The following is a 17,656-nucleotide window of genomic DNA, read 5'->3' as shown; positions in this document are numbered from 1 at the left end:
GCAATTAATACTTGTTTTCCACTTACCATAGGATCCAATCCAATGCAATACAATAATATCTATTTATAATCTATTGTGTTTTAAAGAAGTGAGTTATTTAGAGGAAAACATTATTTTAGACATGCAAATGGACACATAAAAATGGAAAAAGGTGTTGGGTAAATGTCAGAAACTTGAGATGGGACTTTTAATCCTAATAAATAAATTATTTAATAAAACATTTTGCATGCGTATGATTGATTCTCATAAGCTATCCTGGCAGATAATACTCAGAAGAGAAAGAAACAGGCCTGTTTCCCTGGACAGTGTTTTAAGGAATTTAACATGTACTCTTTCTCAGCATTGTGTGTCAGCGATGTTTCTTCAGAGGATTCCAAGGTAGCTGCTCTAACTGCTGGGTTCTTTCAGGCTAGAGGAAGCTGTAGGTGTAGAAACAACAGCTTTAGAATCACGGAAGTTTTCAGAGCCTGCTGAATGCTTCCAGGTGATCTACAGGCTTAAGGTTTGGGTTGTACAGAGAAACAAAGTAAAAGGTTCTAGGCCCACTGAAGACACCTGGCTTTCCATTCCATCTTTGGCCACTAACTTCCTATGTCACTCAGGTAAGTCATGGCTGGGGACATCAGTGTTCCCATTGGTTAAATGGAGGAGTTTTGATTTCCAGAACCATTTTCCAGCAATGTGAGACACACCCAGTTAAGAATGACCACAACTGGCAAAAGCAGACATCCCTGCAAGTTAGGAGGCACCTGCCTACTATGGGCACCAGAGCCCCTCCTATTCTGCAAGCCTGTGACTTCATGACTTTGGTTGCTTGGATTGCGTCTGGCCACACAAGTAGCAGTAATATACACACAGGGCCATTAAATAGTCTCTGAATTATGCTTATTACTAATGTCACATCACAAGCAGCATAAGCCAAGCTAGTGTAAACTCTCACCTGCCTACCTAGTCAATGAATACTCTGGCTAATTAAATGTCCTTTAAATACAACTATGCTCACTATAATTGTAGATATGGAATTTTTATTTTTAAGAAATGCATAATGCTACTTTGGAATGTATTGAACATGATTTCAACTCATCTTGGCCAATATTCTCTTTTCTTCATTTTATTACTTCAACTATGAAAGAAATTCACGTTTATTGTAGTTGATTATTCTATAGCAAATACTTCCTCCTTCTACAACCTCCCTCTATGACATCTCAGCTCCACTGAAATTGAATTTATCCATATGAATTGTTTCAGCCAACAGAGGGTGTGCAGAAATGGCAACCATATCTAGGCCTTAAAAAGCTCCGTGTGCTCTCACCTCAATCTTTTCCCTGAGAAGAATGTGTCCCTAGTAGATTCTGCCTGTCCAGCTTGGGTTTGAGAATGAGATGCAGGGGGTGACCCTGAATTTGACCCTCTCTAGACTGCAAACTATATACGTGCAACAGGACACCAAAGTAGGTAGTTCCAGGAAAAGCTACTGTCACTACTTAGAAAACTGCAGTGGTGGTATCTGCAGAGAAGACTGACTAGGACCTTAGGAAGGCTAAGCCACCTCCACTGTGGGTCAATGAGCAGAAGATAAAGTGCCTGGTACTGTATGGACTCCGACTTTGTGGTTTGCTTCACCTATTGTGACAAACATGAATTTACAGAAATGAAATGATCTAATTTTTAAAGTGAGTAAAATCATATCTCTAATCACAACTCCAGCTAAAGTAGCTGATAGTAGCCCTTTGATGCTTTCTACTCTTCTGGTTTTTCTAGGGATTAAGTAAGCAAATGCATATATAAAAACACTTAGCAGTGTCTGGGAAGCACTCATTAAACATAAGCTGTTTTGATTAACGGTCTCTCACAAATACTCTCAAAGTAGGTTTTAAAAATTCATCCAGAAAAGAGGCCACACAATGCACTTTACTCTGCAACTTTCTTTCTTCACTTAATGCTACATCCTGGGTACTCCTACAGGTCAACTCATTTCTTTAAAGACTATTAACTCATCTTTTTAAATGACTGCATAGTATCCCATGGTTTGAATATACTGTAATGCATTTATTTTACTTATTCTCATTTTAAAGAACCTAAGACTCAGAGAGCTGAGGTGTTTGTCAGAACATTTGCCTCCCCTCCCCATTAAGCCCTCTCCTCCCTGTCTCAGGGTTGGCTTTGCAGTGAACTTTGACCAGTGAAAGGTGAATGGAAGTGGTCTGTAGACGAAGAAAGATGAAGTGATATGTGTTCCTAAGAACCATCCCATGGTAATATCCCTTTCCTGTGACATACATCAGGAATATTACAGACAGGCTCCTTTAGCCTGGGTTTTTGCAGTAAAGAGCTCAGACCTGAATTCAGATGGACCTGTAACACACATAAAATAAACTCATATTGTTTCAAGCCTCTGAGATTTGGGTGATTGTTTACTGCCATAGCATGATTTAAAGAATACTAATATAGTCTTTCCAGACCTTCAGGTATGAGTGTTCAATGCAAATAATCATTATCACTGGTTTGGCACCAGTGTGCTAGCTAAAGATGTAAGTTGACAGAGTAATTAGGAACAATCAAATCCCTAACTTCATTTTAGCAAATTATCAAAAGCCCCCTCCTCACCTGCCAAATCACCAGGCAAAGGACATGACAGAATCACAGAAAAGATAAATTTTCAGAATAAGTTCAGGACCACCTTTTGTGTGTGGGAAGCCTCTCGGATAGGTCATTATCATGAGAACTTTGACCCAGTTTCTCCAGGTTGCCAACAACACATACACACAGACATGCAACACTTCACCAATGTCTGTGGTTCCTAGAAAAGTCATCATCACTTCTTAGAAATGTGCAGGTGCAATGGAGTGGGGACTGAAAGGGACCATAGGAAGTCTAGTTGCAGCTTTGCTGTGAATCAGCTCTGAACCTCAGCATACTCAGAGGACTGCTGTGAGAACCCCGTAAGGGACAGCAGCTACAGTAGTCACAATAAGAACTTTAAAAAAGCATTTTAATTTAACTGCGAGTGTACATGTTTATTGAAGAAAAGTTTAAAACAAATAGGGAAGCACAAGGCCAGTGGATAGCCAAATAGCAGTCACTGATATCTTGATGGTTAACCAGTCATATTTCCTCCTAAGTACATGCATGCACATCTAGTGCATGATGCCTGTACACAATGCAAGGCCTTCCAGGTGCATTTCAGTACACATGCACATAAACCACAAAGCCCTCTTCTCATGTTCATCCTCACTTTTTCTTTCTAGCTTCCCTTTTTTCCCTCCAAACATGACCTACATTCATTAATACCAGGCATTGCTGTATGTCCTCAATCTTCTTAGAACACTGTGTCTCTCCACCACCTCCACTTCTTCTGGCTACTTCTACTCTTCCTGGAAGTCTCAAGTTTATTCATGACCTTTTAACAATTATTCTCTGACCTCTATCCTTGTTAGGTGCCATATACAGTTAGAGAATCCTGTTCCTCTCTCTCAGCACATTATCAAACTGGATTAGTCTTACCTCTTTTCTATACATTTTCCTTGCTATCCCTCAACTTGTAGGCAGGCCTGTAGCTCTTCTTCCCCATGATCACCAGTGGCTGGCCTATGGTAAACACTCAAACACTATTGAATTGATGAATGTTTTAACAATATATGACATCTGCATTTCTTCTGAAATCCCCAAAGCACCAGGCATTTCTCAGTAAGTACCCACTGAACCATTCAATACAGAAGAGGATATAAGACATGCTAACATGACTTACGAAGTTTATAAGTTTGATGGGAAGAAAACATTAGCAAAAGGAAGCCTCAGTATGCAATTAAGTGCCATCTCCTGTACTTCTGCCTCTTCCACTCATTCTCTTTAAACTGGTACAAAACTAGGACAGAATCCCTAACTTTGGGTCTGGGATCCCTGAGGTCATCCTGCAGCACCAACTGCAGCAGGAGGACACTGGCAGTTCTAACAAATATACTCCTAAATCTCAGTTCATCAACACAATGAAGTTGATTTCACATTCCAAGTCCAGTGAGACCATTTGTGAGTTTTAGACAACCTTCATCAGATTTCCAGGCTCCTTCTCTCTGTGGTTGTACCCCTCTGTACGACCTTGGAGTCCCCTATCAGGAGATAGGGAGATGGTTTTATGAACCAGGCCTGTGATGCACATCCTATTGACCCTCTTTGCAATGGTTAAAATACAAGCACACCTACTTGCAAAGGAGCCAGGAAATGCAGTCTAGCTGGGTACCAAGGCAGAAAAGAAAAGGGGCTTGGTGAATACTTACAGTTCTTCTACCACAGACAATAAGGGAGTACCTCATCTTCCTGAGTGATCCTAAGTATGGGTAATTTTCTCTTATGATACGAAAACGCTTGTGTTGACAGAAGAATGTCCATATAACTAACATTGGACACAAGAAAACATCAACCCAAGTTTACAAATTTTGTGAGCAAAAACCTGTAACTCTCGAATTGAGAAACCACAATGTAGGCAACAAATCCCAAATTCTAAATGAGACTATTTAAGATAGCTTTTATGAACTGTGAAAATAAAGTGATGATTACCATAAGTACTATGTGCTCACTAGGAATTACCATAAACTAACTCACAGAGTTTCTGGAACATAGCAGACAATAAATATGTGTTGAGTGGAGAGACTGCAATTCTACAATTAAGGTAACTGTCCTACTGATCAATAATTTCAGAAAGTTCTTCCTTAATTATAGCAAGTTTTCTTCTCTGACTTCTAACCATTAGTCTAACTCTGACCTCAAAGCCTACAGAATAAGTCAACTCTCCCATGTGACAATTACTGCTATTTGGGAAGTCCTATATGTGCTCTGTCTCGTCCCTACCATACCCACCCCATGCCCTGCTGAATAATCCCAGTTCCTTCAGTTATTCCCCTTGGGGCATGGTTTCAAGTTTCTTACCATGTAGCTGTCTGACACTCAGATTTCTATGGTTGGCCAAAATTGCTTTCCAAGTTTTGTACCCACAGTATTCCTGATGGTGTCCAATCAGTAGCACTAAGCAGAATTATTACTACTGCTCTCTGGGTATCACATCCTCACTCTGTGGCTAGAAGTATTTAAGTATCTAAGATGCTGCCAAAGGAAGTCCTTCACTGGGAGGACAGGTCTTTGAAGATAACCCAGAAGGACTCTGGCTACTTTATGATACTATAAGCTTTGTGGAAATTCTATGAGTGCAGACTAGGCAAGCCCATAAGGGTGATGTTTATACAATAGTTCTATAATCCTCCTTGACCAAAACCTAGTTGACCCAAGAGGACTTCCACAGGGGCTCTGATGTATAACCCAGATTGACCGAGCATACTCTCTATGCTATGCTAGATGCTGTGGATTCAGTGAAGACGAAAAGATACCTTCTTCTGCCTTCTTGATGCTTGGCCTCTGATTGGTGAAAGAGACCTTAAACAAAAATTTAAAAAATACAGAATTATACAAAGTATACACAATAACATATTTAATTCTGCTAAGAGGAAACTACCATTTCCCTAGCCTCAACATCTATGAGAGGACATTTGTTAGAGACATTTATAAGCAGGTCTCTTTTAAATCTATTTACTTACCCTAGGAAGGGAGTGAATTACTGTCTTATTTCAGAAGAAAACCCCAGGAAGCCCATCTCAGCAACTTGTCTCTTTCAGAGTTAATTCAGCAAAAGGAGTTATACATGCATTGCCCCTTTGGAAGCAACCTATAGCTGCCCAAATTTGCCAGAGTTAGTAGGTTAGTTTAATTCAGGGATAAAACATCAGGAAACCCACTATGGCTTCATGTCTGCCATGAACTCCAATCCAGTCTATATCAGTGTAAAGGTGACATCATGATCCCCATTCATCTGTTCTTTGTGTCAAACTTTCAGCTGATTCTGAACTCAAGAAAGGGGTGTTATTCATTACTCTTCACATTCAAATAACTACAAAGAAAGAAATATAGGTACTTTTGAGAGAGTATAAGAGGAGAAATCTAATTTAGGTGGGAGGAGGATGCTAAATTCAAAGAAAGAAACTGGCTGAAGAACAGGGAAGAGGGGGACGGCTCATATAAGGGTTCTTGGGCAACAGATAGTTTCTCATGTTTGGGGAACCAAGAAAAGCCAGTGTGGGAGTCATTAGGACTGGTCACCAAATACTTCCAGCTCTCTGCCTTCCAGGCAAACAGGATTGCCACTTCCTGGCCCCCTGTGGCTGGGAGGAGCTATGGACAAGGTTTAGCCAATTAATCATGAGAAGCTACATGTGGCATTTTAAAGCAGACACTTAATTGCCCAGGTAAGACCTTTTAAAGCTCTCTTTTCCTCTACCATGAGATCTGTTACATTTCCAAAAGTGGGTGCTCCATTAGTCTGGATCCCAGAGGAACATGGCATGGAGACCCTCCCAACCTTGCCAGATATGTAGCAGAAGCAAGAAATACCATTTTCCCACTACCTGTTTGTTTTTTATCATAAATCATTGAAATTTGGGAACTAGTTTTTTATTGTACCATAACTTAGGTGATCCTGACTGATCCAGCCATAAATAGGGTGGCTGGGGAAAACAAAGTAAGGGTAGAAGTACTAGCTGATCGAGACTAACATTTTAGCAAGGGGGTTTGACATGTTCCATATGTTATGTAACAAAACCAGGTACCATTTTTTTTATGTGACTATTAAAACACCCCCTTAATTCCACCATGGAAAAGGCCAGTTTAAAAAAATCCTCAACAAACATTCATGGAGCACCTTTCATGGTTGCATGGGTCAGGTTCCTTATTAAGCATTGGAAATATAAAATAATAATGACACAGTTTCTGAATTTGGAGTCAGGGAGTAAAGAAGACATTTAAAAATTCATGTGATTGACATCCTCTCCTTCAGGTATGTACCCAGTGTGGTGAGACCCAAAGAAGACAACTTTGAGGGCTAGGGGTGAGAATAGGGTGAAAGAAACTTTTTAGAATGAATGATTACTTGAGCTGGGTCTTGAAGGGTGAATAGGAGTTTGCTAGTTCACATTTTGCTTGAAGATAAAAAAAGTTAATGGAAAGAAGGAAACGTTAGAGGAATGGAAAATGTTTGGAGTAGCTGAGACTCAAAGGAATGGAGGGAATGTGGAGTGTAGGGTGTGGTGGACTGCATTACCATTCACAAATACTTGCTGCCCCTCCCCACTGACATCAGGCTTGGCCATGTGAACTGCTCTCAGCAGAAGTTTTACAAGCCATGCTCTTTTCTCTCTGCCACAACAAACAGTAACGTTTTAGAAAAAAGATGCTCTGTGAGCCAGGGTCCTGGGGCAAAGATGTGGGTAAAAGTACAGGCACAGTTGATTTATGACAGATGTACAATATGAGTGAGAATCTGTGATCCAGATTTATGGATGGCTACCACAGCATCACCTAGCTGTGTGACAAAGGTGTGCTCTTTGACTTGTAGGCACACAGTAGGATTGAGCTTTCCTGTACCTTGAAGGCATGGTCATGTGACTGGTCTGGACCAATAAACAGAATAATGTATTTCATTCCTGGGAGGAAGGGTTTAGAGAAATATCAGGATGAAATCTTCTTTAGGCAAGGATCGTGAGTGAGCACAGTGAGCACAGCCCCTCTGACCTCAAACATATAATATGAGCAAGAATTAAAGTTTCTGTATTAAGCCACTGATTTTAGGAATTTTGTTATGGTGCATAACCTATCTGCTCCTGGCTGATATAAAAGTTGGCGCCTAGACAAGGAGTGATGTAATAACAACAATAAACAGGTCAACTACTCGACATTCATCATTGGGAACAACCTAAGAACATTGTTATCAGAAGCTGAAAGGATAGTGATCTATTTGGTGAATCTATCACCTGTGATAATTTAGAAGGCAAGTCACCAACCTACTGGACTAAAGCAAGAAATTGTAAAACAAAGTTAGCAGCATGTGTTGGTAGCTACTATATGCATCTGGGAAATTATCCTAAATAACTTTCCACAGAGATGAGCTCAGAAAAGATCTGGCCACTCAGTAAGAAGGAATAAAAAAGAGTAGAGATAACCTACAGATTCAGGGATGTGCAAGGTTAGAAGAGGCAATCATTTCTCAATCCTAACTATAAAATATAAAATCAAGAAATGTTTTCCACAAAAAAGGCCCTTGAAGAAGATCAGCTCTGAAGTAAAGATCAAGTCAAGGGGTATGAACCTAATGCTAAAAACCTTAGAATAAATTAGGATATTACCTACCATCTGCTTCCAATTGGACAAACATACCCGGTGTCCAATAGACAAGAAGCCTACACATCTGTGAGCAATGTCCCTACCAAAGAACAGCGGCCTGAATTAAAGGCGGCCATCTTTAAGACTTGACATCACCTACATCCATCCATCCTGCAATTCCTTAAAGGCTGATTTAAAAATGTATTCCCTAAGACTTGCTTTAATGTAGATAAGGTAGACTGTGAGAGGCAAATTCAGGGGGTCACAGAGAACAAGGGATAGAGCACTATACTTAGGGAATGGAGCCAGGGCTTAACTGGGGTATTGGGTTGGGGGGACCCTCAAAGTATCTGCTCAGTGGGCCAGCATCTACTGTGACCTCCAAATGGAGAGACTGTATCTGTTCCAGCATAAATGTTGAGGGGGATGCAGGGGAGGTATCTTTCCTTCCAATGAAGCAGAGACACATCTGGACCTGATGTAGACTCTACTACACATCATTCAGAAAACTGGAAAGTGAGCTGATGCTGTAATTGGAAGGGTCTTCAGGACTAACTCCCTTGAGCAAAGGGTCAACAAATACTCTTTGGGGTGAGAGTGAACCAAACATTTGGTGAACAGAAAGGAAGAGTGTCAGAGTTCCGCAAGTACTCCTGGAGAGCCTTTTCAGGCACTTGGCTTGATCACAGAGACTTAAAGTTGGCAGGGCCACGTAATTTGCTTGGGCCAATGGTATATAAGCAGAAGTGATGTGTGCACTTCCAGGTGGATGTGCCCAGACCCAGTCCACGATTGGCTGATTTCTCTCCCCCAGCCAAAGTAGTTGAGAAGCTCCTGTCAACATGAAGCCTCCTCAGCAACAGTCCTCAAGTGAAGAAAGTGAGCAGAGCTTCCCTGCAGACCCACAGCAGGTATGGAACAGGAGCAGGAAATTTCAAGGGGTTAAGACTTGGCAATGCTAGGGTTGCTCATTAGGACAGAAGAACCCACCTTTTCCCGACAAGGAATTGGGAAGGGCAGAGGAGGTTAGAGAGGAGGAGCTGAACTGTGAAAGGCCCCTTCTAGGCAAAGGAGCAGAAATCTCTCCTGGTGAAAAGCAGAGGCCAATGAAGGCCTCCAAACAGGGCCACTGCCATGTTCAGATCTGTTAATTTTGGGATGAAATATGCTATTTCTCAACACAAGAACAAAATCAGCCTGCTATGCCACATAAGGCAGAGATGAACACAAAAGAACCATTAGGCAAAATATATAGATATTTACACAAAGTCCTGAGATGAGGTTTCTAAATACAAGAGCTCTGAAAGGAGTTACAATCAAAGGTTCAGGAAAGAACACTTCTTCCCTAACACAAGAACCATTTCCTCTGCAGATAATTAATACTTTACAAGAAAGTTTACAGGAAAGGAGAAAATACAAGGGAATGTCACACAGACCTGAGGTCAATTTCCAGCTGCCTATGTGATCTCAGCAAGACAACCTTTCTGGGCCCATTTCTTCAGGTTGAGTCAAAATGGTTGTAAGAAGAAAATGGTATATTTAAATTGCTTAGAACACCTGGTTGATAGTGGGTGTTTGATGCATGAAACAAGTTTTATCGTTGTTATCATAAAACATTATACAGAACATCAGCTCCCTGATTACAGCAGATAATGATTCAGGCCACAGATAATGTTCCTCCTTGGGGAAAGTAACTGGATATTGTCATCACTGGTATCCTTACCCCGCCCCCACCTCAACTCGGTCCCTGGCTGGTAGTAGCCAGTTATCCTCTGCTCCAGGAGTGACAGCGAGGTTCGTGCCTGGGGTGGAGAAAAGTTGGCCGATTTCCCACTGATACCAGCTGCTGTTGGTTTCTGAAATCTCAAAAGCCACAAATACCTTAAGGCCCTATTCTACAAACCCACTGATGAATTCCCCCAAGTTCAGCTGCAGCAAAGTCCCAATCATAATCCAGGAATTTAAATGTTACAGGTCCGACGTCAAACCCCAGTTTCAGATAGAAGGCTTGGGGAAAAGCTGACTTCCAACCTTTCGTCCTCTCCTGCTCCACGCAGGAAAGTACACCTGGTCTCCCCACATCACACCAGTAACCTGGCATTCCCTCGGGGCTCTGTGAAACTCTAAGAAAGCGTAGGGAAAGGGGCAGTTTGGTGACCACTTCCCTGGAGGCCACAATGCTACTAACTCCTGGCAGACCAAGGCGGTAATCTCTCCACTTGCCGATGAGGCGAATGACACTCAAAGAAGTTCTGTGATTTGCACACTTCACACCGTGGGAGCCTACCCCCGAGAGAACCACGATCCCGACTTCAGTATTTCCACCACACACTCTGGTCCCTAAGGGTTGGGGGCAGGGGTAAGATCATAACCGCAGAAAAGAAACCACTTACATGTGTCTAGCGCTTCCTAGAGGCTGCACAGAATATGGGCCCACCACCAGACAGGGAGTGGAGAGATTTAAGCCTGCTTCTACTCCAGACTCCTGGTTCTACTGAGTGATTTTGGGCGAGTGCCCCCAGCTCTCCGGCCTGTTTTCCTGAAGGCAAATCAGGGCGGAAGGACTGCGACTGTGTGTGCCTGGGGGAGGGGGAGCGCGCGTGCTGCGCGGGGGCGGGAGCCGAGCGCAGACGAACAGCGGGTTCCCCGAATTTCGGACTCCCTGAAATCTCCTTCCCATCTAGACGCTGAGGTGCCCCCCTAATTCCGCTCCTAAAACGCCCGCCCCTGCGAGGCAGAGCTGAACCCCTGCACGCTTTCCCACACGTTCCCGGAGGGTGCAGGGGACTCAGCTAAATCCGTATCCAGCCATGAAATCGCTCGGTGACTGCGCGCGGCCACACACCTATGCGACCCCTTAACTTGACCAAAAGACAAACTTCGGAACGTTCTCAACGTAGGCAACCGACTTTCTCAAGACCGTCCCCAAACTTCAGCCCACTTTCGCTCGCCCCGCTCGGGGACCTCACAGAACCACCTTAAGGGCGGTGCTCCCGCCCCCCGGAAGTGCGGGGGGGCACAAGCCCCGGCGCCCTGCCTCGCGGCCGCGCCGACTCCGAGCCCCCCACGTGGGGAGCTAACTCCGTTCCCCGCCCGCGCCCTCTGCCCCGAACGACTGGCTCGCATCCTCAGTCTTCCAGGTTCCCGCATCCTAGTCCTGAGCCCTGAACTTGAGCCCGCTTGGGTCTGACACTGCGAACATCCAGCCGCTCGCGGCAGTCCCCGTCACTAGGCAGTCAAACCCCAAGACGTCAGCCCACAATGCACCGGGCGGGCCGGGAAAGACGCGCCGGGGCGGGGACCCGGGAAGAGAAGGCCGGGAAGAGCGCGGGAGGGGGGAAGGAGCGAGGAGGAGAAAGAAGGGCCCAACTGTAGGAGGGCAGCGGAGCATTACCTCATCCCGTGAGCCTCCGCGGGCCCAGAGAAGAATCTTCTAGGGTGGGGTCTCCATGGCGACGGGCGGGCCCGCCCCCTTGAGAGCTACGCGAGCCAATGGAAAGGCCTTGGGGTGACATCATGGGCTATTTTTAGGGGTTGACTGGTAGCAGATAAGTGTTGAGCTCCGGCTGGATAAGGGCTCAGAGTTGCACTGAGTGTAGCTGAAGCGGCGAGGCGGGAGTGGAGGTGCGGACTCAGGGAGACAGACACTCAGCCAGCTAGGAGGACTGCAGTGGAGTCTGAGCTGCAAATCTGGTTCTTTTCTCTTTTCTCACCAACAGCCTAGAGCTAACGCCTGTGGCGCCCGGGCTGGTGTTTTGGGGAGCGCCTGGAGATCCCCTTTTCCTGCCGCCTCCGGGAGGAGAGCCCCGCTGTTTGGGCGCTGCTGACAGCCGCCGAGAGCGGCGACTGTCCGCGCGGGGAAGTCAGCAAGCGGCAGCAGCAGCAGGCAACTTTCCCGGCCTCGAGGACCAGGGACAAGTGGCCCCGGGTCCCGGAACGAACTTTTGCAAACCCATCCTGCGCCGTAAGCTGCCACGGCGACGGTAAAGAAAAGAAGGCAGCGGAGAGAGGAGAGACCTGCGCTCAGCTTCGCTCGCACCGGTTGCTGAACTTGGGCGAGCGCGAGTCGCGGCTGCCGGGCGTCCCCCTCCCCCTCGCAGCGGAGGAGGGGACAGACATCGGAGTTCGGGCGGCCGCCACCCGCCGCCACTGTGGGTTCGGTTGCTGCCCATCGCCGCCGGAAAGCCGTTGCCCCGGGAGGCGAGTTCATCAGCTGGCTCGGAGGTACGGCTGCGCCCGAAGAGCGCTCTGTGAGTGACCGCGACTTTTTAAAGCCGGGCAGCGCGCGCGAGCGGACAAGTAAGAGTGCAGGCGGCATCTTAACCCTGCGCTCCCTGGAGCGAGCTGGGAACGAGGGCGCAGGGGGTAGATCAGCCAGCGGGGGCGCGCGCTCTTAAACTTTCTTTGCTAAAGGCTCGGGAGGTGCGAGTGTCCCCAGCTTGCCAGCGCGCTGTTGCGGCCCCGAAACTTCTGCGCACAGCTCAAACTAACCCCACGTGAAGTGACCGACTGTTCTATGACTGCAAAGATGGAAACGACCTTCTACGACGATGCCCTCAACGCCTCGTTCCTCCAGTCCGAGAGCGGCGCCTACGGCTACAGTAACCCCAAGATCCTGAAACAGAGCATGACCCTGAACCTAGCCGACCCGGTGGGCAGCCTGAAACCGCACCTTCGCGCCAAGAACTCGGACCTTCTCACCTCGCCCGACGTAGGGCTGCTCAAGTTGGCGTCGCCCGAGCTGGAGCGCCTGATCATCCAGTCCAGCAACGGGCACATCACTACCACGCCGACCCCCACGCAGTTCCTGTGCCCCAAGAACGTGACTGACGAGCAGGAGGGCTTCGCCGAGGGCTTCGTGCGCGCCCTGGCAGAGCTGCATAGCCAGAACACGCTGCCCAGCGTCACGTCGGCTGCACAGCCGGTCAGCGGGGCGGGCATGGTGGCTCCCGCGGTGGCCTCGGTGGCGGGCGGCAGCGGCAGTGGCGGCTTCAGCGCCAGCCTGCACAGCGAGCCGCCGGTCTACGCTAACCTCAGCAACTTCAACCCGGGCGCGCTGAGCAGCGGCGGCGGGGCGCCCTCCTACGGCGCGGCCGGCCTGGGCTTTCCCGCTCAGCCCCAGCAGCAGCAGCCGCCGCCGCAGCCGCCGCACCACCTGCCCCAGCAGATCTCGGTGCAGCACCCGCGGCTGCAGGCCCTGAAGGAGGAGCCGCAGACCGTGCCCGAGATGCCCGGCGAGACGCCGCCCCTGTCTCCCATCGATATGGAGTCCCAGGAGCGTATCAAGGCGGAGAGGAAGCGTATGAGGAACCGCATTGCCGCCTCCAAGTGCCGGAAAAGGAAGCTGGAGAGAATCGCCAGGCTGGAGGAAAAAGTGAAAACCTTGAAAGCGCAGAACTCGGAGCTGGCGTCCACGGCCAACATGCTCAGGGAACAGGTGGCACAGCTAAAACAGAAAGTCATGAACCACGTTAACAGCGGGTGCCAACTCATGCTAACGCAGCAGTTGCAAACGTTTTGAAGAGAGACTGTCGGGGCTGAGGGGCAACGGAGAAAAAAACAAGAAACAGACTTGAGAATTTGACAGGTTGCGACCGAGAGAAAAAAAGAAGTGTCCGAGGACTAAAGCCAAGGGTATCCAAGTTGGACTGGGTTGCGTCCTGACGGCGCCCCCAGTGTGCACGAGTGGGAAGGACTTGGCGCGCCTTCCCTTGGCGTGGAGCCAGGGAGCGGGCCCGCCTGCGGGCTGCCCCGCTTTGCGAACGGGCTGTCCCAGCGCGAACAGAACGATAGACTTTTCTTTAACATTGACCAAGAACTGCATGGACCTAACATTCGATCTCATTCAGTATTAAAAGGGGGGCGGGGGTTTACAAACTGCAATAGAGACTAGATTGCTTCTGTAGTACTCCTTAAGAACACAAAGGGGGGAGGGTTGGGCAGGGGAGGCGGGAGGGAAGTTTGCGAGGGCAAGGAAGGTTGAGCCTACAGATGAACTCTTTCAGGCCTGCCTTCAACTGTGTATGTACATATATATATTTTTTAATTTGATGAAAGCTGATTACTGTCAATAAACAGCTTCCTGCCTTTGTAAGTTATTTCATGTTTGTTTGTTGGGGTGTCCTGCCCAGTGTTGTTTGTAAATAAGAGATTTGGAGCGCTCTGAGTTTACCATTTGTAATAAAGTATATAATTTTTTTATGTTTTGTTTCTGAAAATTCCAGAAAGGATATTTAAGAAAATACAATAAAATATTGAAAAGTACCCCCCAACCTCTTTTCTGCATTATCTATAGATAAAGATATCTAGGTGAAGTTGAAAGACTTGAGTGTCAGTTAAAATCACTCATAGCGCTTCTTGCTATCAAGCAATAAAAACTACTCGCTGTTAGACTTTAGGAATAAATGGACCTGATGCTATCATCAGGTTATACTCTTCCCTCCACAAGCTGTCTGTACAGAATTGCTTACCAAAGGATAGTGTGGTATTTCAGGAGGCTGGAAGAAGTGGGGGTTGGCTGAAGGAGGGCAGCCCACTGGGAAGTCAAACACTTGAGAAAGTTTGGGATTGTATCAAGTGGCATGTGCTGTGACCATTTGTAATGTTAGTAGAGATTTAACAATAGATGCTTATTCTCAAAACAGGAGCTTGTGGCAGATTTTTACGAAAGATGTATCCATCCAATTTGAAATCTTCACTTTAACAATTCCTAGATAAAAAAAAAAAGATGGCCTTTGCTTATGAATATTTATAACAGCATTCTTGTCACAATAAATGTATTCAAATACAATAACAAATCTTGAATTCCTTTCCCTTTTCTACTTTATCTTCCCAAGCTGTATACTTATACTGAAGCTTTAATTTTCAGTTGCTGGGTTAACATTATTGCAACCTGAAGTTACTTGGTAATTAAGAAGAAAAGAATTTCGAAAGAGTCAAACTAAAAGGTGTGCTCTGAATGAAACATTCTCCCAGTGTCTGTCTGCCTGTCTCCCTCTCCCTATTCTCTTTTTTCTCCCTTCCCCCTGAAATAAACATCCATGCCTAAGAAAATTAGCAGTATGGCAGTTTACAATTTCGTATCCATATTTATTTCTTAATTCATTTCTAAAATAAACTGGCCTACATAATTATTATAGAATCAGTTTCAAAAGATGCTAATCTAAATACTATGGAAAATATTCCCAGGAGAAAATACAAACGCCAATAGGCTCACACATGTAGACCAAACCTCGGTTCTGGGGAAATGGCAAATGTAAAATCTGTCTATAGATATAACTTAGATCAACAAGGCAGTACTCAACAAGGGAATAATTTTTACTTAGTTGCTTTTCATCCCAAGAGCTAGTGTGATTATCAAGCAGCAGAAGCAATTTGATATCCAGGAATATTTCACAAACCACTAATTGAGGCAGGGCTGTTTGCTCATTAGCAGTGCTCTAGTACCCAACAGGTCTGGGAGTGCTAATATCCTGCCTGTGGCTGTAAATCCAAACACACAGAGTTTCTCCTTAGGAGTACATCTAAGAGTGGAAGAGATTGGACAGGCTTGTTAGGTATCAGATACACTCCGTTGAAATAACACTCTTGAACAAAGGGTTACTGGGAGCAGGGCAGAGTTTGCCAAACAGTGAATTTGCCGATGTCAGCAACCCGGAAGGTAAGTTGATTTTGACCATATGTAGGAATAGTCAGCAGAGGGACAATAAAGCACATTGGGGTGGGGCTCTGTGGAAGCTAAACAAGAGCCAACTAGAAAAAATAAGCAGGCTGGGGAATTAATTACCTGCAAAGGTAGACTAAGCCCAGACAACAGTGCAGCACAGAAAAGCCACACCACTCTTGAGTTTGCTTTAGACTTCAGTGTTTAAAAAAAGAAGTCAGGCTTATTCCCATATTTGTTTTTTCCAACTAACATTCTCAATGTACACCCCTGAAAATTTGATCATTCTAATCGAAAGGGGTAAAATAATTATTATAGAAGAGGAAACAAACCAGTGACATAAAGTTTAAAAGCAGAAAATCAACTAATTGCTTATAGACATACTCAATGAATAACTATTGTGGACTTTCTATGCGTTATTCTTTGGATAACACTCAGAGAAGAAAGCTAATGGCAAATAAAGTCATTAGTCCTCTTTTAATTTGTTATATATGTTTGTATAATAAATAATTCATTTATGGATTCTTAACTCTCTGAGTCCATGGGGACAAAGTGTTCATGAAATCAATAGAAATGACTACATAATGGTACGAGGGGGAGGCAGAGATCATTAGAGTTTATTTGGCCTTTCCAGAGTTCTGTGACTCCGAAAAGATGAATAAGCCTGGAACTGATGGCTACGTGCTCTCTGTCAGAAACACATCTTTGTATGAATCTGAATCCTACCCTCTTTTACTCTTCCAAGCTTCTGCTTGCACCCTTCCGCTCATCCCTCTGCCCAGAATACCTTTTCTTCTGGTTCAAATGATGCCTCTTTCCCTTTAATCAAGGCTTGCTTGGTATAAGCAATACCTTCTCTGTGAAGCCATTCCTGTTGTTGCCATGTTCCAGTGAAATGAATAATTTCCCTCTGAGCATCATAGTATTTTACCAAAACTTCTATGACAACCTTTACCCAGTGTTACCATTGTGAACATTTATAGCTCCTGGTCAGAACCCTATCCTGTTCATCAGAGGCCCCCCAGACTCCTGGCACATAATAGATGTTCATTTTTGATGAGTGAATGAATAAGTGAACTTATATCCTCCTCCAACATATTTCCAGGTCTTAATTTCTTCTAGAGGAATATACTTCATCTGTTTCCTGGTATACAATCCCAGATGAATCAAAGACCACCCCACCCTAGGAAAGTCAGGCCAATCACCAAGTTTTAAAGGTAGTTCTCAATGAACATTCTTAAAAGAATTAAACTGTTAACACATTCATACTCCAGCCACACAGAGCATCCCTTCCTGCCTCCACTAATGCAAATGGGCACCTTCTTATGTAAAATAAGTCTGCCTGAAACATTAGGCTTGAAGGTAGAGATGGGGAGGCGGGAGAGATGATGTATCATTAAGCAGGAACAAAAAGTAGTTCCAGATGTGACTTTATTAAAAACAACCAGCTTCACTGGTTATGACAAAGGGGACTTCTATTTATAAAGTTAGATGTATTTCAGGGATCTTAGAAGTTAGTACCCATGTTTTGCTTGCTGAGATAGGAAGTTTGATAATCCATCTATTAGACATGTCCTTCTATTGTTGGAGAAGACGTACATTGGTTGGAGCCAGAAAAAAGATAATTCCTTCCCTCTTGCCTCCACCACCTGCTCCCTTATAGGTCACATGGAGTTTCATGGAAGAGGAAAGAGGAATAAAACAGGGATAACAGGGATAGCCCCAGAAGTAAAACTCTTCCTAACTCCAGAAACCAGCCCTATGGGAATGTAGTTATGAGCAAGACATTGTTCC

The 17,656-nt window shown here is 45.2% G+C and overlaps 2 protein-coding genes across 3 annotated transcripts; one reads left to right on the top strand and one right to left on the bottom strand.

The window, feature by feature from the left end:
- Positions 1-2,996: 2,996 nt before the first annotated feature.
- On the bottom strand, positions 2,997-12,517 carry LOC306640126 (uncharacterized protein; the record flags this gene model as incomplete). Of its 2 annotated transcripts, none has more annotated exons than XM_079104059.1 (2): positions 2,997-5,424; positions 5,784-12,517. In XM_079104059.1, one exon carries the CDS (start codon positions 12,515-12,517, stop codon positions 11,909-11,911), a length of 609 nt encoding a protein of 202 aa, XP_078960185.1. In that variant the 3' UTR covers positions 2,997-5,424; positions 5,784-11,908. The 2 variants fall into 2 exon arrangements, with proteins under 2 accessions (XP_078960185.1, XP_078960186.1); XM_079104060.1 differs by having other exon boundaries at positions 10,593-12,517.
- Positions 12,518-12,715: 198 nt separating this feature from the next.
- On the top strand, positions 12,716-14,463 carry JUN (Jun proto-oncogene, AP-1 transcription factor subunit; the record flags this gene model as incomplete). The annotated part of the gene is made up of 1 exon (XM_079103993.1): positions 12,716-14,463. One exon carries the CDS (start codon positions 12,716-12,718, stop codon positions 13,718-13,720), a length of 1,005 nt encoding a protein of 334 aa, XP_078960119.1. The 3' UTR covers positions 13,721-14,463.
- Between the last annotated feature and the right edge of the window lie 3,193 nt (positions 14,464-17,656).

The sequence above is a fragment of the Sciurus vulgaris genome (assembly GCF_902686455.1).
Source record: "Sciurus vulgaris genome assembly, chromosome: 1".
NCBI lineage: Eukaryota > Metazoa > Chordata > Mammalia > Rodentia > Sciuridae > Sciurus > Sciurus vulgaris.
This window is presented reverse-complemented; position numbering and strand designations above follow the sequence as displayed.